This window comes from Abramis brama (genome assembly GCF_963993115.1).
Source record: "Abramis brama genome assembly, chromosome: 17".
Lineage (NCBI taxonomy): Eukaryota > Metazoa > Chordata > Actinopteri > Cypriniformes > Leuciscidae > Abramis > Abramis brama.
Window position 1 is genome coordinate 30,574,973 of NC_139979.1, and position 26,266 is coordinate 30,601,238.

Below are 26,266 nucleotides of genomic sequence, written 5' to 3' on the forward strand. Positions count from 1 at the left end.
CGGCAATTACGTCATTTTAAAATGATGAGGGGAAAACTCACTTTGGCTTTTCCGCCGTCCTGGACGTCTGGAACTCGTGGCATAGCGTCATACAGGGAGGACACATAGGTGATTATGGACTTCTCATCAGGATGAGGCACATCCACATCTGCAATGAAAAGTATTGTAGATCAGTTAGAATTCATTGTTTCATTCGGTGTGTGACATGAAAATATGTGATTGTTTGTGTGTCATTTGTTTAAGCAGACTGTAGTATTTCTCTATTGTGACCGGGACTTGATTTTGTCCATCAGGAATTGATTAGGCCGTTTGATTGTTTTCATTTCAGTCTTATGTCGGTGCACACATCATCAGAAAAGAGATGTCGTTTTGAGCGGGAGATTATGAGGGATTCTTTTTTAAATAAGGATGTGCGCAGATAAATTATTTATAATGAACAATGCAATATTACATAAAAAAAAAAATTGTTAATACATTTTGATTTTATGGTGACCAATTTATACATAAATCCATGTAAAGTCAAAGGGTTCACAAACTTTTGACACTTCTCAAGGTTTTCAAATGTCAAAGGTCATGGGATCCTAAACTCAATGAAAGATCAACCTACAGTGTTGTGGGATTGAACAAAGGTTATTTTCGTAAACGAAAACTGAAACGAAGACTAAAACTATTGGTAAAAAAAAAAACATTTTCATAAACTGAAACTTTCAAAATATATGAAAAACTAAAACGAAACGAAACTAACAACAGTTACTGAAAAACGAACTGAAATAAAATAATAATTAGCAAATATAAATAATCATGTTCGTAATTAATAAGCTCTTATCCTGTGGCTGTTTAGGGAAATACCAGTAGATGGCGCTTCATGCGTGTGAGCTGAAGCATAGGGCTGGGCGATTAAGTCCTAAGCGTCTACTAATTCACTCGGACAATGGAATGAGTTTTAAAGTTGAGCGCTGCGTTTTTAGAATGTTGTTTCATGCGCGAGACGTGGGCGCAACAGCCAAACACGCCCGTCAAAAGCATGTTTACAGAGAAAACAATTGAAAAGCAGTGCAACGCAAAAACCTGTAAAGAACTACTACTGTATGTTTGAGATTTAATGTTTGCATGATGGTGACAGGCTGAAAAGTGCTGTTATTGTCTTTGTTTTTACAAAACATCATTAATATTACTATCCATGTGGACACATTTCTCTACAACTACACACACACACGCTGCATTTACACTTCATTATTTAATCACACTGGCTTGAACTGTTTCTAGATTTACCAGTAGTTTCACTGATACATTGTAGATCTGGAAAAAAAAAGTAAACTAGGCATGTTTAACAAGAAGTATGAATGAATAATTTGTAACTTTTTTTAATACTTTAAAGTTGCATTTGTTTGGTTATTTTTCAATCTCAAACAATTATTTTATTTTTATTATTAAGTGGTTAGCACAAGCGTTAACTGTAAACTGTGCAAACATTAAAAGCTGAAATTAAATGTTTATGGTCTACACAGGAAGTGTTCTGTTAACTCTGCTAAACTATTATTACTAACTACTGTATAAAACTAAATATATAAAAACATAGAAATAGAAAATAGAAATATGTTCACAAAATAAAAACTAAACTAAAACTAACAAAACCATTAATGAAAATAGCTAAAACTAAATTGAAATGTATAGGAAAAATTTGAAACCAATATTACAATTAAAACTAATTTAAAAATGCAAACCTATATTGAATACACTTAATCAGGATTTAGCTTCAAGACTGGGTGTTAACATCTAATAACTTTCTTCAATACCAGGTTATACCACTTGATTTAACATTACCTTCTGGGTCAAGCAGTCGTGTGACCCCAAGTTTTTGCTCTGCCACTGAAAACGCCTGCTCCAGGTTCTCCAGGTTGGACAGGTGGTATACTTTCGACATGTCGATAAGCCTGGGCCTGGTGAAATGAAGAGGAACAAACCCATGAGAATCAGTCAGTAAGTGTGAAATAAATGCAGCAGAAAAAGTTTAGAGGACCTATTATGCTCTTTTACAAATTCTTGATTTTGTTTTTGGGGTCTGCAAGAGTAGGTTTTCATGTTTGAATGTTCAAAAACACATTATGTTTCACATATTTGATGATATTGCAGCACCACTCTTCACAGTCTGTCAGTAACACTGTTTAGTTCCTGTTTCTATGAAGCCCCTCCTTCTGAAAAGCACAATGTGCTCTGATTGGTCGGCTGGACCAGTGTGTTGGGATTGTTCAACCGCTTTGAGCGTGTTTTGGAAATCTCCATAATCGCAACGTTCACACACTACTAACTAACTCAAACAGGCCCCGGCCCTTTTTTGCGTATGCCTTTGATGGGAATTATTTAAATGAGGAACACTGTGTTCCTTCTAGAGGTCTTCACGGGTCCACTTGGATCCGAAAACCCGAGGTCCGACCCGAAACCCGAGCGGGTTCGGGTCCAAAACTCTGACGAGTGTCTCGGACACAGGTCAGGTTCAGTATTAGTGGCCTCGGGTAATTTAAAATAAATATGCCTTTTCCAAATTGACCCGAGAAGACCCGAATTCTTTTAAACTATGTTGGGCATTTAACAAAATTGCATTATTTAAAACAACTCTATGACACCGTTCTCTCACTTTTTCTAAGAGAGAGAGCGAATCCGTGCTTCTACGTGCAATGGCATCAGCACGGTTGCCTCCGCGGCCGCATTTATTTACTCAGTTGCTCGCGCCACATAAACCAACCCCCTCCCTTAGCCAAGAACTAGTGCGACATCATGTGGATGGATGTTTGACTAAATGCAAGTATTTGAATTGTCGTTAAGCCAAGCCTGTCAATCAATGTAAAAAATACGCGACAGAAAAGCATGGAGGCGATAACAGACATTGTGAAAAAGGTGAGGGAAAACGAACATGTTTAAAAGCATAAGGCATATTATTAAAGCGCACAGTTTCACTTAATAAATTATTATTTTGCTTAGTTAAATAATTTATTATTGAATAAGAGAACAACCCCAATGAACTTGGGGTAATCAGAAAAATTGTTTTATTAATTTTAGGATACATCATAGATCGGAATTTTCTTCAGGAAACGGGCAGACTTGAAATAGCAACCAACCAGCAAACAAGAAACGATAAAAATTGCAAAGCAAATTTTAACTAATCCAAAGTTTGAACATTTATGAGTAGGCTAAAACATCTTATTTTGAACGTGCGTCGTGTGACTGTTTTCAGTAAGCAGACACGTTGCTCAAATAAAGAAAAGTTGCGAAAATAAAGACATGCTATTGCGGTTCTAATGCCCTGTTTTTAATCTGGTTTTATCTAAACAACTTTTAACAACGGGACTGTAGGCTAAATAACACAATTTTAGTAAAAGTCAATGACTTTGGATATTTTATTGAAAATCTGTTATAGGCTACTTTTTAAAAACCGCCATCGGTAAATTTTACCCTGTGGTGGTTCTAGTAGTGATTCGGGTCGATTCGGGTCGGGTACAGATTTTAAGACCCGAGAAGACCTCTAGTTCCTTCCCAGAAGAAAACTCAAGACTTGCAATCCAATACAGATTTTTTTTTACACTAAGGTCCCATTAGTTACAGTAAGTTAATGCATTAACTTACTAACAATGAGCAATACATTTGTTACAATATTTATTTTTGTTTACATTTATTAACTGTTCATTGTTATTTCATGTTAGCTTAGGTCCATTAAATAATAGATTTGATTTAAATACTGTATTATAAAAAGTTGTAATTAACATTAAATAACATTAATAATGCTTTAAAAAATAATAATTTTAATATTAAAGTTAACAAATGGAACTTGTAAAGTGTTACCAAATATTATACCAGAATGATAACATGATAACATTTTGGAGTTAGTGGATTTGAAGTCATAAATAAGTCATAAATACTAGGCTCAGAGCACAGGTAATGCGACCACCTGCTCCATAAATCCAAAATAACATCTGTCTCCTGAGGGATGGAGCCATAACTGACATGCCATGAATACCCAGAGATGGGAGTGGCTCGAAACAACAGAGAGAGAACAAATCTATACACTAACACCAAAAGATTCTTAAAACATTAAAACCTTTAGTTTCTACACCATAAATCTACAGAGAGCCAGAAATGGAGCAAGCACCCGGTCATCTGTGTGGCATGTATGGTGTAAGGCATGGAATAGGATTCTCCAGTGTGGTAATGAGAGTCTGCCACCGCAGTCCGATCGTCCATCCCGAAGCCTCCGTTGATCTGCCTCAGGTCCCTCTCTGAGCTCCAGTCTGGCTCATATCCCGCCTGAGAGTCCCCGCTGGAGCGAGCGCCTGGACTCTGGGAGCCCCGGCCAGAGTCCAGGGAGCTTTCGGAGGGGATATCCTCGCACAGCATGATCACACGGTCCTCCGAGTCGCTCGCAGAAGCCACCGTACTGCTGGAGCCTGTCCGACGCTTCTTAAAGGACAGGCGCCTCTTCATGTTCAGCATCATCGTGTCCTCAATGCGTCCACACAATGCAATAGCAACAAAATATTTCTCGAATGATCAAATATCAATAATGAACCCTTCTGGTATTAGTTATTCTTCTTTTTCTCCAATCCATTTGCTCCCAAAGAGCTCCAAAAAAGAAACCAAGCTGAAGTTTGATCGTTCTTGTTTGTCTGCAGGTGGTGCGTGTAAAAGCTCTTCCCTGTTTCTGAAAGGAGGCAGATCCTACAACTCCAATGGGTGTTCCTGGCTGACAAAAGCATCAAATCCTCCCTGTTCATGTGAGGGTCAGCGGGGCGTACCCAAGCTTTGCAGGTACACGTCCATGTTTCGGGAAAGGTGCCCTGCGGGGAGGCCTGTCTCCGCTCCAACAGGCACCACACCTCACGGCATTTATCGTTTCAACTTTCTCTGTAAAACTGCCTTCATTGTACACTTCTATTAGCACTACTTTCTTATTCAGTCTCGCCCTGCACTCTTTTGTCCTTGCGTCTGTGTACGGGACACACCCTCATTACAGAAAAACTGTTTTCACTTGGCCTGGATCTGCGTGGCTTTGTTTCCTTTTTGCAAAACACTCTACCATGCATTTCATTGTATAATTGATGTTCATATCGTTCCAAACCACGTGGAACACAAAAGGAAACATTTTCAAGAATGTACAAGCTGGTCTTTTCCATACGACGAAACCAGACCATGGGCTGCCAAACTCCACAAAGTACTCCATACAATTAGTGCACAATATTTCAAGCCTTCTGATGTTAAATGCTATTTTTGTGTTCTCATATTTTCTTCCATAGTTCTCAAATCTCATTTGCATTTATCATTATACTGTAGCTTCGAGCATCTCTTGTTTAATGGAAAAGAGCAGATCAGAAATTCGGCATAATATTTTCTTTTGTGTTCATCGGAAGAAAAGTATGTTTAGAAGAATTTAAATATTTATATGTTTGAACTTCAAAGACTGATAAAGTGAGGCGGCAGTCGTGTGCACAGCGCTGATTTGACATGTCTTCGCTCAGGGGGTTTATCTTGACGAAAATATGTGCTTCAGGTCAGAACATTTCACTCCTTGGCATCAAGTACAAGTTTGGTCAAGAGTGAAGCTCAATGTTGAGTCAGGAAAGAACCTGATTAACACATTTCTATATTCCAACATCCAATAGAAGGCTGTCATTTTGAGTATCTATCCAACTTATTCTTAACGTAAAAGTGGGTCATCCGCTTCCACTTATTTTACCCATACAAAAATAGTCTGTTATGCTAATTTATATTGTAAACTGGCATTTGTTATCATGTTATTTTAATTCATTATCATAATGATAAAGACACTGGTTTGTAGTGCAAATAGTTTTATAATTTACTGCACTTTGTTGTTCTTCTTTTTACTTATAGCGACTAATGAATCAGAAAAAAACTTACTTTGTGTTGCAAAAAGACTGAGGATAAATATAACAAGAAAATATCAGGAAATCAAGGTAACACTTTATTTTCATGGTCCACTACTAACTGTAAGTAACTTTGCAACAACGTCAACTAATACTACAAACTCTAACCCTAACACCAAACAGTCTATTCTAGTCTAATAATACTCAAATGAGAGTTAGTTGACATGTAGTTGCAAAGTTACTTTTGAAACTATTGAAATAAAGTGTAACCTAAAAAGAGAATGAATCACGTGACTATTATTGAACAACTTTAGACTTGGAGCAACTAACTATACAAGCACACATTCCATCTTAATCTTGAGCTTTGGTAAAGAGGCACTTACTCATGTTTGTGTATAACCGCGTTGAAGAGTTTTCCGTCCCTCCAGCTAGTGGTGAAGTTATCGCAGCGGATACCGTGATAACCCTCCACCATACGCTGAGACCAGAGGAGCAGCTTTTCCTTCGCTGACATATCATCTGACTGACCGTTCACCTGGATATCTGAAATCTACCAGCCCAGAAAAAAATGAGTTTCATGGATTTAGCGACATGCAGCAGCGGTAGCAATGTGTTTATTGTATAATTATCAATAAATAATTAAAGTGCTTGATTTCTCACACAGGTATGAAACAAATCTTAGTCATGCAAATGCATTCCCACTAAATACCATTGACCTCCTAAGACCCTTCTGAGACCCGTCGTCATACTCAATGCATGAACGTGTAGCAAAAAACAACCCAGCTCAATAAAGGAAAATCCAATTAAGTAGCTAAACAACAGTATCTGCCACAAAACAATGAGGATCTCAAATAGAACTTGAAAGCATACATTTATAAACTAAATATATAGTTAATAAAACCAGTAAACTAGATATGTATTTGCCTGCAAAAAGTCCAAAATGCTATACTTCTGGCAACAGTGATGATTCTGTGAATCAGGTTTCAATGAACTAGTTCCAAAACAAACCATTTGAAAGAATCAATTCGCTAAAATAAAAGTCAACCCAAGGTAGAGGCACTGACCCGGAAAAGCTTAGGCCCGAAAAGGAAGTAAAACTGGCGTGATTTGCAATTGACGCAGATTAAATGATAAAACAAGCTTTTGCTTTCTGCACCATCTTTAAAGGTCAGCAAAACATTGGTCTCTTAAGACGGAGAAAAAAGAGGAGAGCCCTTAATTGCTGCAGCCTGGCCATTGAAAAGTTGACGTAATTCGCCACCGTCGCTTTTTCAATGGCGTACAACTAGCACTGATGGGAATATACGATCTGTCCACTTACATGGCAGATGCAAATGCTCGTATTCAATTCATATCAGATTTATTTCCACATATGAATGAGGCCTGAAACTGATCAGAGAATATCGGAATCCATGTGCTTTCTTCCTGCTTATACGTTCATTGGTCATATCCTATCTGTGCCACATGGGAGAAAGAAATCTGAATTCACTTGAACCATAAAGTAAATGCAGCCTTAGTTACTCACAAACACTGTTTTAAGGCTAGCATTTTAACAAATTATGGTGACCAGACGTCCTACTTACCCTGGGTTCATGAGTTTCCCCTGCCCTAACAATTCATTTAAAAATGTGCTAAAATCTCTAGAAACAACACATGTGTTGTCATTTGTTTGATGTAATCTGCATGATTCTGTTGAGAATCTAGGGAAACTGAATAGAACAAGATGGAGGAGCTGAGGAAGCGAGTTGAAACACAGGCTTAAACTAGAGATATTTAATCTAAATTTGAGGAAATGAACCACATCTCCTAAAGAATCTGGCCCCCCTTATAAAAATGACATAGTATAGACTACATTAAACAATCAATAAATAGTGTTTAATGTCAGTATAGAATATAAGCACATGGGAGGTTGGCACCATCTAAAACCCTGGTCATGTGACTCTCTTCTTGGTCAGGCTACCTCAGCTCTTTTAGTTCATGGGGAAGTGGGCAGAAGTCCATACTCCACCCCTACACATAAACCTCTCTGCCTCTTCTGGACAAGCCAGAAGTCCTGACAACTTATTTCCTTTATCCAAAGAAATCAGACTCTCTCAAAAGCTGGACGTAGCCAAGCAGCATAATCGTCTTATTTGCGTCAGACTCCTGCAGTTGTAACATGACTGTTTTGTTTTTGTAATTGATTGAGGTGGAATAAATCAGGGTGTGATTGTAATTAAACACGCTGAACAACAGATTCACATAATTAGGTCTAAAAATTTGCCTGGATATTAGATTATGAAATTAGATTAGATCAGAGACTTTCAATTCCTCATGTTTCGCATACTAAATCTATTGTAGTCGGATCATATTGGATATATTATAAAACAAGAGAAACTTATTTTATTGCTTGAGGCAGATACTGGTTTGAAGCAAAAATGATTGACCCCGATGATGTTTGATTGGAAGGTGTAAAATAATTATGACCCAAGTGAACTGGTGATTGAACCAGATTTAAGTGATTGGTCAGACTTATTTGGAGCCCAGGAGGAGGAGGTAAATGGTATGGGAACTTAACACTGACAGAAAAGGAGACCTGGAAGTGAAGGATGATGGTCCATATGAGACCCAATGTCAGCTTTGGGTTTCCGTCGGCAATATCATCATTCCTGATATTCACCAGCTTGACCTGTGATATCCAGAGAAGAACATCAATTCACATTTGAGTTCAAGTTTAATGTGAGAGACTGTCTAACAAAACACCATTGTAAGCATGTTTAAATACTGTCAACCTAAAAATAAACCTTGTATGACTTACTTTTTTTTCCTGTGAAACACTCAATGAGTGATTTATAGCAGAACGTCCAAGCTACTCTTTTCCACACTATGAAAGTTAATCATTACCATGACTGATGATGCACATGTTGGCTTTTTGTAATGCTTTGATGGTCAGTTCTGCTGTGACCAGAATCTGGTCCCATTTAACTTTCACTTTATGTAAGGGTGCAGCTTGGACATTCTGCTAAACATCACCTTTGGCAAGCCACGAAAAAAAGACAATTCAGGTTTGGAAACAAAAGAGGTTGTGTAAATGAGGACAAAAGTTTCATTTTGGAATAAACTATCATTTTGATTCAGTTTGAAAGATGAGTTGGTCTCGTACCTGCCGGCGTCTGAGGAAGTCCAGTGCTATCTGCACATTCTGCAGTTTATGGAATCGCATGCGTCCTCTCTCACGAGGCTGAGGAGACAGACAGAAGCCGGTTAAGACTCATAACACAAAGGATGAGACTGAGGCGTGTCCTTCCGCATCCAAGCTTCTTTTGAAGGTCGAAATGAAGGAAGAGTGAAAAACGTGGAGAACCTTTTTATGAAGCTAATATATATGGTTTCAGTTTACTTTGATGGTCCACTTTAGACATTCAGGCTAACTTTGCAACTACATGTCAACTAACTCTCATTAGAGTATATTAGTAGACTGTTAGCTTAGGGTTCGGGTAAGTATAATAATTTGACATGTACAGTACTTGCAAAGTTACTTATAGTCAGTAGTATGTCTGTTGGGGGAGCATCAAAATAAAGTGCTAGTATTAGCTACTAATACTCTAATGACTGGTAGTTGACATGAAGTTACTTATAGTTAGCATAATGTCTAAAGTGGACCATTAAAATAAAGTGTTACCTCATATATGAACACTAAGAAAATACAAAAGACAAGACCCCATGAAATCAAATCTTTAAGTCCACGTCTGCTAGCATTTATGACGTTTAAAGTGTACTTAAAACTAAATCTGTATTGATGATATACCATCTTTATCTTCCAGTTCAACATAAACAATACCAACTTTGATATGCCCTGCACCAACTTTCTGTTTCAGTAGGAAATATATCAACACAGATAACTGAAAAACCAAGTCATTTCATGGGGTCTTCAAGACTACAGTATATGACAGAAGTGATGGTCATGTGACTTCAGGGATGTAGTGTGGTTAACTATTGTGGATGAATGCTAAAAATGCTTGTATTATATAGAAAACAACCCAAAACATCTTTACCATCTTTAAACATCTGACTCACCATCTGACACACCCTTTTATGCAAACACCGTTTTATGACCTGAACACCTGAAACTAGCTTTAAACTGTAGTCCAGACTGTAAATATGTCTTGCGCAAACGTTTTGTTCAGCACTAATGATCAATTGTAGGCATTTTGCTAATAGTCAGGGTAGTTACTTAGATATAATTTGCAGTCACACACCCAAACTATGACGAGGTTCAGAGAGATGATGTCATAAAGAGAAACAGCCTCAGTCATGCGCAAGTGGAATTGAAAAAGGGCAACTATAATGTTATTCCTACCAGTGAAATTTCAAAATAAAAGTCCCTCAGGTTAAAAGAAAAAACATGCTTTATTAAGACGCAATGTTTTTTCCCCAAACAGATCTTAAATCTTTTTGTTTACAATTCTTAATGAAGTCTTTTAACATTTAGCTCTTTATTTTAATCAGCTGAGAAACTTAGCATTGACAAACATAGCTTGAAACCTCAAAGGAAGCGAATGAAAACATGACTACAACAAGACTGGCGGAAGTGACATCATGCGCAAGCCAGCCACAGTGAGTGACCCATGCCAATGAAGCATCTACATCACTCACCAACCGTACGCTCCGCACAACGTCCCTCTCCCTCGTCTTGACCCAGCAAGAGAAGTGCAAAGAGAGCAGACAGAGGTCAAAGGGCAAAGGTCAGCAAAGAGATGGTGGGTCAGTGTCATAGGAAGATAGAATGATAGGCAGAGAAAGAGTCAAAGTGGAGCCACACAGGGAAAAAAAAGAAAAGCCAGAGAGTGAAGTTAATGTCTTAGCTATAGCCAAGAAATTAAGCAGTATGATGGGATGATGTCAAGATTTTGAATCTGAACCCAGTGTTTTGGATGTGATTCAACATAACATCTTTCGAATTTGAAGACGTATTCCAAGGCATCACCCATAAATATGGTGGGGTGTTCAGGTCTTCCTTGACCTGGAGGTCTGGATCAGGACTTTGGATTTGTTTGAAGGCTGAGGGCAAGGTTGGATGTTTGAAAGTGGGAAGGTTGGAAACTGAATGGGAGAAGTGATGGGTTCTCTCTTGTTTGGCTGTGCTGCATTTGCAGAAGCATAGGCCCTACATAGGTCCTGTCCCAAATGGCACACTTCATGTGCACTTGCGGTCTTGTGGGTTTACAGTGGCTACAAGACCGTCGGGCAGGGTTTCACAAATCCAGGCCACTGTCCTGCAGAGTTTAGATCAAACCACCTATCTGCAATTTTCTAGTAACTTGACTAGCTTGTTCAAGTGTGTTTGATTAGGGTTGAAACTAAACTCTGCAGGGCAGTGGCCCTCCAGGGTGTCCCATTTGTCATTTTCGGTTCCCCTTTGCGACTTTCACCGAGCCTGCACTGAAGCGAGCGCCGCAGAAGACTTCTACCCGACAGTCAAACCGGCGTACTGTCACACAAGAGTGGACTCGGAGGAAGACTGCGAGGGCTTAGGAATCCAATTGGGACAGGGCCATAGAAATCAGTGCAAGACAATCTGTAACACTCACCAGCGTCTCCCCGGAGAGGACCTCCAGAAGGGAGATCAGGTTGTGTCCATCTCGGAGATCTTCGTACAGGTCATTCACATGACGCTGAGTCTGAGAATGGAGAAAAAGCAAAGATGGTTTTATGAGTATCGCATTAAAAATCACATCATCCCTGCAGTAAGAAAACAGCTTAGAATGCATCAGCGCAAACTAACATTTTTAAGAAAAAGATTCTAAAGATTTTATTGCTCATGCAATCCCAGTTCTGACTGCCTACATAAAGCTGAAACAAACACCACATACCAAAAACAGGTTACTGCGTGATTGAGTTGAGCAATGAAATTAGCTCCAGGTTCGCGCTTAATTGGTTTAGGGGACAAAATCACGCACCTAGAATTTGCCCTTTTTTGATCATTTTGTTGACAAAATTGTCATTATCTATCCTTCCTCATGAGCTGCTGCTTATTTTTTTCATTCAAGGTAAGTATATGGTGATGCCGATCTTCAAAAATACAACTCAGTCACATATATTCCAATTCACTTACAAAATTGTTGTGGTACTTTTTTGTCCTTTTTGGAGCTTGGCAGTATAAATACCAATCCACTTTTATAATACGCAACTGCTGAACACAAAAGAAGATACAGTATATTGAAAAATATGAGTAACCAAAGAGTTGATGGGACCATTGACTTCCATACTAGTTTGGAAAAAAAAAAATACAATTGAAGTCAATGTCAACTGTTTGGTTACTGACATTCTTCACTCGATCTTCTTTTGTGTTCAAAGAATCTCATACATGTTTGGAACAACTTGAGGGCGAGTAAATGATGATCCTTTTTGGGTGAACAATCCCTTTAAGATGGGCAGCAACTTCTAATTACAAGCATGTATGTCTCTTGTTAAAAGGAAAAAACAACACCGAATTCAAAATTCATGCTTTGCTCAGCAAGTACAGGACGGGGCAATGCATCGCTCCAGGCAGAAGGGCGGCACACCTGCCTCACGTCAAAAAATATCCGACAAATGATTTATTGAGGGACAGTGTCAATTAAATTCTGAAGCTTTTTTCTTTGTTTGTTTTTAAATCAAGCAAGTCATACATACAGAATACAGATGCTGTATAAAACCTCATTGGGTCAGATCTTCGTTTGAATGATAAAAAACATACAGAACTTTTTTCTTTGGCTGAAATGAGAGACTGGGCTTCCTCAGGTATTTCTCATGCAGATCCACCCAACATGCACTGCTGCAAAACACTGAACTCTCTACGGGAATTAAGGAACAGCTCACGGAAAAGTGACAATCCTGTGATAATTTATTCACCCTCACGTCGTTGCAATCCCACTCCAAACTAATTTTCATTTTTTTGTATTTTATACAATGACAATTAAATAAGTCAAGCTCAAGTATCAAAGTATTATTTTGATGCAAAAGTATCAAAATAAAAAAATACTCCAGAAGATGAAAAGATTACATTTAAAATCATTCATTAATGAGATTATGTGTATTAATGAGTAGCCGTTGAAGCTACTGTATGAAATCTCTTCCTCATTAAGATAAAAAAGAGATGAAAAAGAAAAAGAAAAACATTATCATAAATAAAGAGAAAATAAGAGATGAATTTGGCATCAACCAAATGTGATACGTCAGTTCAAATATGTGGAATGGAAAATTAGATTTTTGAGTTTTCGATGACAGGATTTTGGAATGAACTATTTATTTTACTCAAATTTTCAAAAGTTAGTAACAATTGCTTTCAAAGAACAAAATCCAAATCAAAGTACAATGACAAATTGGCGTAACGAGGCATGCTTTGGATTTCTTTTGCTGTATGAAACTAAAATCTTTTCAAGCTCTATAAGTGTAAGCCGTAATCTACATTCTTCATGAGACCCCAGGCCGAGAGCCTCAAGGAGGACAGAAATACTGTACATGCATGTGAGAGAGCAAGGCCTGCTGGGACACGCTGACAGATGGACCTACCTCAGCTCTCGAGTGCTGGACGAGTGAATGGAGCAGGAGAGGGAAAGAGGAAGGACGCGATGATGAGGAGCAGAGTAGAGGGCAGAGAGAGTGAGAGTTGATTAGAAATGGAAGAAAGAAGAGAAGGTGGAAAATGAAAGACAACATTAAGATATGATTTAAAGGCTGATGCTGAAACTTAATGGAGTCGTTCAGCCAAAACTGAAAATTTACTGTACTCTACTTTCTCCTTTCAAAACCTATATGATTCATGTTTGATTAAATTTAGACAAACAGAATGATAGAACTATAGATAGAATGATAGAACTATAGATAGAATGATAAAACGACAGTTTGACAGACAGACAGACAGACAGACAGACAGATAGACAGACAGACAGACAGACAGACAGACAGACAGATAGACAGATAGATAGATAGATAGATAGATAGATAGATAGATAGATAGATAGATAGATAGATAGATAGATAGATATCGTACTGAGCCACTAGAGGTCTCTGTTGATGTCAGTCTATATTACCCAACATGTCTATTAGCAGAAGCTCACACACAAATAATAAGATAAAATGTATTATATCACAGTCTGTGTTAAATTCATACATTGGAAAATGTCCAACAACAACAACAGGGTGTATCATACAGTAATTAGTCTCGTTTGTACTGTCTATCCCCATTATTCGGCCATTGCCCATCTTTCCCTCACACATACTCAGCTCAGTCAGCACAAAGCAATAAGAGCCTAAGAACAGCTGATGACAGAACAAACTGAGCAATCAGTGTTCGTCAAGGTCAAACTCAAACTTTCAGTCAGCAAATATAAACGTGTCAGTGTAGTACACAGTTTGACTCGTAAAATAAGGGCTTATATTTGATGGTAGGGGAGCGCAGGGCACAACGTAACACGGGGCTAGTTGTAACACGCTGGTTTTAAATACTTCCGCACATGCTTGGATGACGAAACTTTGTGTATTTACTAGTTGCCATATCAACACTATATAGAAAAAAAAATTCCGCCAAAATAATTTTTTTTTTGGGAAGATATCCATAGACATTTATTAAACCATAGCAAAAGTAAATTTCTTACTTAAGTTAATTTTTCATCTCTATTTTTTGTGTTTATTTAAAATAAGACAAATCTGATATTATGTTAATCTCCAAGATGTTATTTAACAATTGAGATAGTTATTTAATGCTTCGCTAACTAGCAGAAGACACTAGCAGGGTTTAAATCCCAGTTGTGCAGGCGGGGCATGTTGTCACACTGCGTTACAATGTGCCCCTATTAGAAATATGCTATTATATTCTATACTTTTATTAATTTTATTGAGAAAACGTGAGAAAAAGGTGAATAAAGACTGAGAGTCAATGTTCAGAAATTACTAATTATTTATTTGTTTTTTTATTTATTTGTTTTGTTTATTTATTAATAATTATTTATAGCTGTGTTTTCATGTGTTCGTAGTCAAAACTCAAAAATGAGTTTATATTTAATTATTAAAAATTGCCATTATTTTATATGAAAAAGTTTTTTAATTGTATTTTATTTAGAAAATATTTTAGTTTGTTTTGTATATTTTTTTTATTAGATCAGATAACATTTTAAGCTGTCATATGTTATGTTACAATGTGCCCCTCACATGTTACAATGTACCCCACCTATGGGGCATGTTGTCACATTTCATTTCCATTCTTTCGGGGTATATCAAGAAAAAAGTATATACTGTATTAATAAAACAAAAACACATAATTGTACTAGACATGTGGGAAATGAATGTGGGAAAAAATAAATACTCTGAACCATAAGTAGATTTACACAAACTGAGAAAGTCAAAAAGCGTTACTTTGTGCCCCGCTCTCCCCTACAGTATAAAGAGTGAAAACAAGGCAGACTTAATCTTTCTGTTAAATATAAATGATTTCAATATTTGTACAATGCTCCCAAGTAAAATGACAGGATTATGTAGGCGTGCTCTGGACGCACATCATAAAAACACTTGAGTTACACGTAGAGTGATTTTTATATGTGAAATAATTACAAGTGTGTATATAATTATTATAAACATACAGTATATGAAATGTAGCCAAAACACCAAAATCAATAATGAAAGCATTACCAAAAATAATACTACACAATGACAGATATTACTTCCCAGATTGGAGCAGATTTGTCAGGACACAAAATTAGCCTTTAAGAGTTGTGAGGGGAAAACATGTTTTTTTTCAAATGGGATTAAAATAATAAATGTACCTGTCCTCCTCAGAGAACACAGTCCCATCTGAGTAAGGCTTTTGTTTAATCACAGATGAAGGGTTTACATCTGTGCAGCACATGTGCTACTGTTGGCCGGCCTGACGAGTGTTTATACCCTGACATGCCAGTTGCTAAATGAATCCAGATGTTCTTAACATGCAGGTTTGTCTTATATCTCAAACTCTTTTGTTCTGAAGTGGTCTCTTTTTTTCATCATCTACAGTGAATAAATAGGCTTGATTTGTAAGAGTGCCAATAACCTCCATTCTTGTCCAGTCTTACATACTCATTATCTTTTGTTTGGCTTTTCAAGTGCTCCACTTTTCATCTTAAGTACAAGACATTTTTGACCAGATTTATAACCTGTGTGAACAAGATATGCTTCTCTGCAAATATCTGTATAGACTGAACACGTAATATATATCCGCGTGACGTCACCGTTTCCACAAATTTGTGTTTTTGTAGTTTACACAGAGACAATAACGGTATCGTTTTCAAAAACTTGCACTTTGAAACCCGTTTTTAAACGTTTGCGTTTTCAGGCCCCCAAAACAAACGGCCAAAACCTTAGTAAATCACCTTGCGTGCTTCATTTAAATACTCTCTTTCCATAAAGTTTGCGTCTGAAAGTGAAACTTCTACAAATGCATGTGTAAAAATATCCCTCTCCAGCCTTTTCAGAGCTCATTTTTCACTGCGTGTCTTTAGTAAATCCTGACAGTTATTTGTAATGCCAAAAGAGGGTTTGTGTTGGAGCTGTTAGTAAATCTGGCCCTAGACCGCAGGTTACTTCAGGAGGACTGAATCTTCGCATGATACTTGTATTGTATTGTAAATTGCATTGGATTTGTCAGTTAAAGTGATTAGTTATTCTAATCAAACTTTACCTAATCTTAACAGTAAAAATAAATGTACCTTTATCAAGTGTTTGTTCACCCATTTTGTGAAAGTCTTCTTCTGCACTCTGTCCCGTTCATCTGCAAAACATAAAGAAAAAGAACATTTAACACACTTCAGCAGTGTTTAGAGTAAATGCCTGGATCGGAAAGGATTTACAGTAAGTGTGTCCTTTTATTAATGTTAAAATACTGTAGACTTTTAGAATACTAAATCTAGTATGGATTCAACATCAAATTTGAACCATAAAATAGGTTCAAATTTGATGTTGAATCCCAAATGAATACGCAGACATCTATAAATAAGCCATTCGTGGGTTCTTTTCCATGAAAAGTGTAACACTGTCTCCGTCTCTTGGTTTGAGTATCACGACCACACCAAAACATTGATGCACTGAATGTTCCAAACACAAATGGAAGTTGCAATAGTATTTTCTTCCTTATTGTGACATGTATCTGAGTGAAAAAGCTTCTTAAACAAGAACAAATATAGGGCGGGACTTGATTTTGTCCATTGGGAATTGAATAGATGGTTGTGGTTTGCATGCGAGTGACAGGCCCTCACGCTAGTGAACACACCATCAGAGAAGAGAAGAGATGTTGATGCAGGAGAGACGGGAACTTATTCTGATTAAAGATTACGAGCCCATGAATTTAATAAAGTAATAATGTGCACGAATACATAAATACTGCAATATTCAATAAAAAAAAATAAGAACTGTCAATTTTGATTTCATGGTGACTTTAAAACAGTTGAACTGCATGTGAAGAGAGAAGTGGATCAGATAAAATCTCAATATCAGAATGATTTCAAATCAGTTCTTTAAGCAGTAATGCCTCACATCTCCCACACACTATTTAAACAGCACCTCAGAGGCACAGCCGTGGAGTAAGGTGATCTCTGGGTAAAGCTGGAGAGTAATGACTGCAGGAGGAGTCTAGACAGTTCCATTGTCATGCAAAGACGGAGCACAGGTTTGGAGAGAACAACATGTATTGTATTTAAGACCTCAGGCTGGGAAATTTTAGCATGACGGCAGAATAGCTTTAATCTTCAGTGTGCATCACCGCAGACACAGACACACCTACAGCCTGCAGAATCATGTTCCTTCGGCAGCATTAAACACAAGAGAACATGATCCATACTGCTGTGTCACACAGATGACCAACACAGGCATCTGTCATCATTACTGGAGAACATTACTGCATTTTAAAATGACATGCTCACATTTACGGTTAAAGTTAGTGTGTTAGTTGGTAAAGTTAGGCACACATTAGGTAGCCTAAAACATATAATAGTAGCACTTTAATGTACAGTACGTGTACTTACCCAAGTACTGGTAATATAAGGTAACTACATGGGCTAAGGTTAGGTTTAGGGTTAGTATGCCATCTAGTTATAACAGTAGTACATGTAAATAAATAGTGCTACAGTACCTATATAATTATTATATACTTTACATGTTGGTGCACCTTAATTACATTTAAAGTACTTTGCATTTGTAGTAACACTGACTTTAGTAGACTTTACCTCTTATAACCATAGCCCAACCCTTAACCTCTAACCCCTATGATCCTAACCCTACATTTCCATCTAAACCTAACCATACCTCAAACTCATTAGCAGTAAATGTGGAAACAACATGTAGTTGCACACTAAATCCATATTACATGCTAATAGATAGATAGTTAAGGCCACCAAATATAAAGTGTGACCGTAATGTTACTGTAAATATGCACAAAATGCCATGTATAAGAATAGTCTTTGATATAGTCTTTCGATACACCTCAGTCTGGGAGCAAGTGCAAGATCATCTCAGCTACGGTTTCTCTAATGGCATGTAGGATTGAGAAGAACGCTCTATGGCCCGAAGAGCCCAAACCTGGACCGATGGACATCACTTCTCATGAGGCACACAGGACCATCCATATTTTGAATGATGGGGATGATGGATCTTGCTTTGAGGATGCAAGGACTGAAAGAGTGTAAGCGATCATTTACCGTGATTTTGCCACTTAAGACATCCTGGAACAACATTCCTGTTCGCAAATATAGTCCTTACCCCTAAACCTAACCCTATCCATGAGTTATCCCTAAAATCAGAGGGAAATGATGGCGAATAACACTGATGTAGAAGCACCTAACCCTGGCTGTAAGCCTAAACTTGTCCCTCAAATCTGATTGAAGATACCTATGGTAGTGCAATGTCCAATTTCAAAACAGGATGACAGGATTGTGAGTGTTAACACTTTCGAATAATACCTAATGTATGATTATTACTAAAACATGTGATAAAGGAACTAAAAAAATGTGTGGGACTTGTCCAGCTACCGGGACACTGACAGTTAACAGGATATGAATCATGTATCAAGAAAAGTACAACAGTACAGTACATCCCTGAATACTTGATGTTGAGTCAAAGCCCAACACTTACGCTCCAGGGTTCAATAATTTTGTGCGACGGGACAGTTGAATGCATAATACGACATAGGAGTGGAAGATGTTTGCTGGGCGACGGCACGACTCTCCTATCTATTGTTGTGCATTGAGGGAACAGCTGATTCAGACGCTCCCGCAGAACTTCTGTTTCTGCTGGGTGGAGTATGATGAGCATATTATGAAATAATATTACCATGGTGACTATCATGGGTGGAGGCAATAAACCTTGACCTCTAATGCAAGACTTCCCTTTTAGTGTTTGAAGAGTCTTTCTGTGGGCGATGGTACAGTATAGATCATTATCACCACCAGTACGGGGTCTTCAACAGACCTTTGCCCTTTGAACACCACTCTTTGCCTTGACATGTATAATGTTACAGCGCTAATGTTTAAACCAACGCCCTTGTGATTAAGCCTGTCCTCTGGAATGTGTAAGGAGACAAGAGAATTCACTATATTTTACCTATAAAATTCAAATGTACTCACTTATATTTTATGCAGTGATATGTATACCTATAGTGACAAATGCATTGTCTCTGTTTGCTGATGACATGAGTCAGGTGATCAGGTGACAGGACAACAGGGAACGCTGTCTCAGACCCAATTAACACATATTTACAGTATACAGCTAAATATATGCCATCTATATAAATATTGACACAATGGCCTTGGAGGAGAGGCAGCTTTAGGTCTGAAACGCCTGCTGTATGACACTTTTTATTGCACAAATTACTGTCAATGACAAGAACGACTGTAAGCAAGGCACTTGAGCAGATTGCAAACAATATAAGGCAAATGATAAACCTCAGGCTGTTTACTGCTTTAATAAAACCTTCAGAATTACATAATGAGATCTTCTAATATAATATCAGACTACATTAGTTAATGCAGTAAAATAAGATAATTTTTTATTTGGAAAGCAAATTTTCATAAGGTATTAAGACTTGAGTAATGTTTTTTTTTTTTCTAAACCGTAATAAATTTTTTTTTAACCCTGTTGGCAAATCGTATAATACTAAATCGTATTTGATTTAGGCGTCAGTCATTTCACTTCTCAAAATATCTCTGTTTTAAAACCAAGATGAAAATACTGATTAAGAAGATGATCTTTGCTTCAATGACCATGACGTACATCTCTAAATAAACGTGTCTAAGATCATACCCTAATAATTTTGTACAACAAAGAAAAGTCTCTTCCCACATGAGCAGGTGTATCAGCTGTCCCGAGTACCTTTCCTGCCGTCCATGGATTTCAGCACTCCCTGATAATACAAGTCATCCGAGGGGATCCTCTCCCTCCTGTCCCCGTCCAGGCTGTCGGTCGAGTAATCCCTCCGTCTCTGTTGTGTACTCATCTCCTCTACGTCACGCTTACAGCCAAACACACAGTTCTGTCAGCCACAAATCTCTGCTCTTTACAAGCTTCCTCACTTTTCCAAACAGAACGTTGCAGCAATGTTCCCGTTAAGACTTAAGGTTCCCGTTTAATTTCTGCTGCCCATTTTTCTATCTCCAGTAAATGATGTCAGAAGGCTACAGGTTCTGGCTCCTGTGAGACATGGGTGCAGGGCACTTTGGGTTATGTTTGGCTCCGCCTAATCCCTGAATGGTCATGTTTGTGGAGAAGGGGTGGAATCAGGGAAAGTAAGCGGGAAGGTGTGTCTGTCCGCATGCCTCACAGAATCCCACACCCTCTCTGAACAGTCGCACTACAGCATCACAATCTCTAAAGAGTAATGCAACAGGAAATGGAGAGTGTGACGAGTTGTGTAACTACCTTACACTGAGCACTAAATGAGTGTGTAGAGTCATTATAGGAACAGAAGTTACACAATCACACTCATGCCTACGGATATCACTCCACACACACACACACACACACACATATATGCACCTCTTTAATGATTAAACACTGTAACATACCTGTGCGGTTGGGCAAGTATGACTAACTAAGAGTGTGTGCTGCCAATAAGGCAGGGCGAGGCTCTGGGATGGGCCGCTCACGTCTACACACGCTGGAGATTAACATTACTGAATCTGAACCAACCCCAGAAAAATACATAACCAGAGGCTGCAAAATGAACGGCTAGAAATAAGATGAAAGATCTTTAAAAGAATAATTTCTTGGTTGCATGGGTGTGTGTTTATGTGAACATGTTGAACTTGCATGTGCATCACCAAAGAATGGGTTGATAAGTGTAGAAAGATTAAGATTTATGCAATAGGTGATGAGTAACAGTTTTGCCCATGCGGGAGAAGGGTTCATAAAGATATCAACCAATATCTCAGAAGATGAAGATGAAGATGGGCGTTCATCACATGCTCATCATCTGAACAGACCTGGCCTGACGAAGACCCTTTGGGTCGAAACGTTGTTCATTTGAATAAATCCTTGGGAGCAGAAGTGGCAGTGTGCCGATCATCTGAACAGACCCACATTATAAACTTTGAGAAGCTCTGAGATTTGATAACCTGTTGAGGCTCGCCAGTGAGTCTAACAGCCTGAACTTGACAGAGTTTGCAGGAGGGATTATTTTACGATATATATCTGACATATCCTTTAGCTGATGAGGAAGCTGACGCCTTCATTTTATAGACGTCTATGTCTGTTGATACAGAGAAAGGTATGAAGGTGTGGCATAAAAATCTACCAACACCTATAACAGCATTCATAACCTTTTTTATGTTAATATGTAATATTTATTATATACCCATTAAATTGAACAAAAGTGTCTGTAAGGACATTTAAAATGTTACAAAAGATTTATATTTCAAATAAATGCTTTTTTTAAAAAAAAATTTGTTTTACTTTCTATAAATCAATGAATCCTGGAAAAAAATATCACTGTTTCCAGCACAACTTTTTTCAACATTGATAATAATCAGAAATGTTTTTTGAGCATCAAATCAGCATATTAGAATGATTTCTGAAGGATCATGTGACACTGAAGACTGGAGTAATGATGCTGAAAATTCTGCTTTGATCACAGGAATAAATTACAGTTTAAAATATATTACAATAGAAAACAATTATTTTAAATTGTAATAATATTTCACAATATTACTGTTTTTTGTATTGTATTTCTGATCAAATGAATGCAGTGTTGGTGAGCAGAATAGACTTCAAAATTATGTTTTCATTAAATTTAATTTGGCTTTTGCCATTTTTGTCATAATCTCATCATTATGACAAAAATGTATAAATTCATTATAGATCTACTTATCCATTCACATGTATCATTATTAGACTTACAGTATGTTAATGAGATAAACTGTTACACAGCTAGTATCATTCACAGACCAGCTGATGCATAATCCACAAAAACAAATGACAAGAGCTGGATGAAAACTGAGACCTGATTGGCTGGCTTAACAGTCAGCACTTCTGAAGAAGACCTAGCCTCAAGATACGAGTTCAAATAAATGGTGTTATACAAATACAACTTTTGAAGATTTTCAAGAGCTTTGTTTGAGACATGTGATTTTCAAAACGTGATATCCTTGAGCACACACATATATTCAGTGTTTCAGATGAACTCACACCTATACGACATAAACAATTGCGAAAACTATGCTTGGTTCTTGGCCAAAGATACATCAGACTTTTTTTTTCCAATTGTCAAGTCTACACAAGACCGAACCTTCACACAAGCAGGGAGAAGCAGAAAACATGACTTTCTGAATCAATATCAAGTATTCATCTTTTAACCTCACATAAACCCAAGATCTTTCTATGAACCACACGCACGCATGCAAAACGTCTCTGGATCTGGGGTTAGATAAGAAGATGCAGGCAAGAGTCAATGTGACCCAGTCAGAAGACATTTTGTTTGTCAACGGTAGAACTGACAAGCATTATCTGGTGCCGTGACCCGGATCTTAGATCTCAGAATATTCCCAGAATATCTTTGCCCAGATGATAAGGGTTAAAGATACGATCTTTAAAGAGGTCTGGAGTGCATATGTGATATCACACTGTGTATAAACATTAGTGTGCAACATTATCTATACTGTAAAGTTGCACAAATTGGAGTACATTTTTACAAGAAAACACAATTTTCGTCTTGCTACTTTAATGTCACCTTTAATTTCAGTGTTACTTGCCATTTCTTTGTAATGGTTTGTGAAATTTCCCAGCAATTTCTGAGTGAAAAGTTTATACTACATTTTTTTCAGAACATTTTGTTCAACGGAACAGTGTGATTTAAATAATAAAAAGTGTCAACCAAATAGAAAACTATGGTGTACTCTGAAAACTTACAGACAGTGTAGATTAAAAGAATGTAAATATATAGATTACCAATCTTAAAATTCACTGCATTTCTAGTGAAAATCAATGACGCACTGTTTTTGCGTGTGATATTTAAAGGGGTTATATGTAAGGATTATCAGTAATAATCACTTTTCATTGCCAATGTGTGAACAACTTGTGACAAAACATAAAATACAAGACCTTGCCTGACTTGCCTGACCTTTCAACAGTTTTTGCCAGGAAAATCAATAGGGCGTAACGGTTACTCGTGCTCCTGAGAGCTTCTCTTCTGTTCAATGACACATGAAACGAATGATATACAATGTTCAGGATAATGCCGAAAGAGCCATTCTGTACTGTAATGTCAATGTGTCATGCAAACAAAAAGGATTATTTCAAACTAAAGTCTCATAGCCAGACCTATACCGTCTATAGTCTCAAATATACTTTATAATCACACTTTCATAACAGTATAATTTGAATTGCCTCATCAATATATCCACATCGCTGCGATCAGATGCTTTCTTAACTGACGTTTTCTCACCGCTGTCATATTTGGTGTGTTTATTCTGTTATTGAGAGGAAAGATGCAGCACATATTTACATATTCATCTAAACGTCTCTCTCAGCAGCGTGGACGACATCTGGATGTTCATTAACAGTATATCACTGTAAAGGTATTTCCAACTTCTTTTTACTTCTAAGCTAAGTTTAAAAAAAAAAAACTTTGCTGTGGGTATATCGGGGCCTTGAATTACATTCAGTCTCTTGTACGTTACGTGTGAACGAGTGAGAGCACAAGCAAAATGTTGCTGCTGCAGTTCACATAACGGCCACCGGTGTCACTAATAACAAAGGTTTCTGTATTCTACAAATAGCACATTTAAGAAATCAAAATCCATTTTGGTAGAGGCGTATAAAAGCAAAAAGTCAGACTTAAAGCAGTCTTTAAAGGTAATGAGATTGACTCCTCACATTCCCGTGTTAGGTGTAACCAAACCACATTAGCCGTGAAAGTGCCTCCCAATCCCATCCACAAGTCTTTCCCTCCGGATCCGTCTCTCCTCCTCCTGCGTGTGAGAGCGTGTACAGGGATGTCTGTCACGCCCAGAGAGAGAGGAATGTGGAATCTGCACATCTGCTTTGATTTCACCCGAATCACGAACACACCCTGTCCTTCCCGACGAGAACAAAATGGACACCTGAGCTCTTTTTTGCCTCTCCATAAGATGCTTTTACTTTACAAGGGTTTTTGTCGATTTACCAAAAGTCTTCATTATGTGGCTTTCCATTTGCTCATAATTCCCAGAGCTAAGGAGCATTAATATTGCAATTGCAAAACTGCATGGAGCATTAATATCTGTGTTTACTGTATATAAATCCTGGAATCAAGTTCAGATGTGATAGTCAAAACTGGATTTGGGGAAATCTCTGTTTAGCTGGAGATTCAAAACAGAACATCAACAGCAGCTGAGGTCTAAAATAACCTATTAGACCTTCTGCACTAGTCTCAGCCGGAGTGGAAAACAGACGGACCTGCCAAGCTCACTCACAGCCTCTCTTCAAAATGATGACAGGAACTTCAAAAGCGTAATATAAGACGCGTATCAAAGTCCTCATGAAATCAAAATTCAGTTTACTTAATGCACATTCCTGGTCTTACTGGTGAACTATTTATCAGCCCAAGTTATATCAAAAATTAAGAAATGTTTTTCTTCATAATCTTTAATCATTGTGTAAATGCTTTCCACTGAAACAACTTCTTCCACTGAGGTCAATCTGTTGGGTTACATTCTTGCACTGTGAAGAGTTTGAGAAATTGTACAAAATAAAGTGATTTTTGCTAGTGTTTTTCATGTGTAAAAATCAGTGTTGGGGAAGTTACTCTAAAATTACATCTTCAACAGTTTAATTAGATTACTGTACTAATTACTCTCGCTTAAAAGTACTGGATTACTTGTTACTAATTACTTTTTAAATCTCATATCAACCTCGACGGGTTGAACAATACAAGGATGTCGTGATCCCGGTGTTGTGCCTGTTTTGTATGGACTTTTATTTTGAAATGTTTTTATGTTCCTCTTGTTTCTATGGTTACTCGTGTCCTGTTCCTGTGGCCACGTTTGTAGGTTTCCTGTTGATTAGTCTCCCCCAGGTGTGTCTTGTTATTTGTTAAGCTCGTTTGCCATTGTGTTTTCCATGTTCTTTGTATAGTGTTGCCAATTCATGGTTGTATTGTGTGTGTTTGCTGCAGCTTTCTGTTCTCTCGTGACTGAATTTACTTCTGTTGTCTTGTGTTAATAAATGTTCACTGCACTTGGATCCGACGCCTCTTTTGTCTGCAGCATCCACGTTACAGATAGACATGAAATAATGACCATGTTTTCAAATTGACTTCATTAAATAAATGTCTCCCTCTTCTGGCCAATAATTAGGACATAATCATAAAACTTTACAATGGCTCAGATATGTGAACAGCTGAGAGAAGTGTGATCTTTAAGAGGTAAACATGACACACACGCCGTGTCAATGACCTGAATGAGATCAGCTGAAAACTATAGACTTCTGCTTTTGACAGCATTGCCTAAGTGACATAATAATAACAACTTGCCTTCATCTGAGATGCTGATGGTGCAGATATGCAGACATCTGAGAAGAGTTGACCAAACACACACACAGTAGCCATGGCAGCAGATCAGAACAACACACACTTACTCATATCTGTATTTATAGTCGGATTGCAAGTCATTCAAAGGAAGGGCTGACTGCATGATTACTTCACAAAACCAGAATAAATATAAAAAGATGAATACATTCTGCTAGATTACACTATTTCTAAATTCCCCTCCAATCACACACCAGCATCTTACAACAACATCTAAACTTGCTGCTGAGCAACAGATACAAATGGGGGGAGTTTTCTATGTAAAGCCCCGGTTTTTATGACCTTTTCCATTTGACTAAATACCAGTTGATTATTGTCACTAATAAAATGTGCATTTGAGGGAGAGAATAAAGGA

At 37.6% G+C, this 26,266-nt stretch overlaps 1 protein-coding gene across 1 annotated transcript in view; it reads right to left on the reverse strand.

The window, feature by feature from the left end:
* Nucleotides 1–26,266, reverse strand: part of plecb (plectin b) — an 80,122-nt gene that overhangs the window by 34,757 nt on the left and 19,099 nt on the right. Inside the window, 7 exon segments of the mRNA XM_084089580.1 lie at nucleotides 42–148; nucleotides 1,825–1,940; nucleotides 6,257–6,423; nucleotides 8,449–8,541; nucleotides 9,016–9,093; nucleotides 11,444–11,533; nucleotides 16,574–16,635. Coding sequence (XP_083945706.1) covers nucleotides 42–148; nucleotides 1,825–1,940; nucleotides 6,257–6,423; nucleotides 8,449–8,541; nucleotides 9,016–9,093; nucleotides 11,444–11,533; nucleotides 16,574–16,635 — 713 coding nt within the window.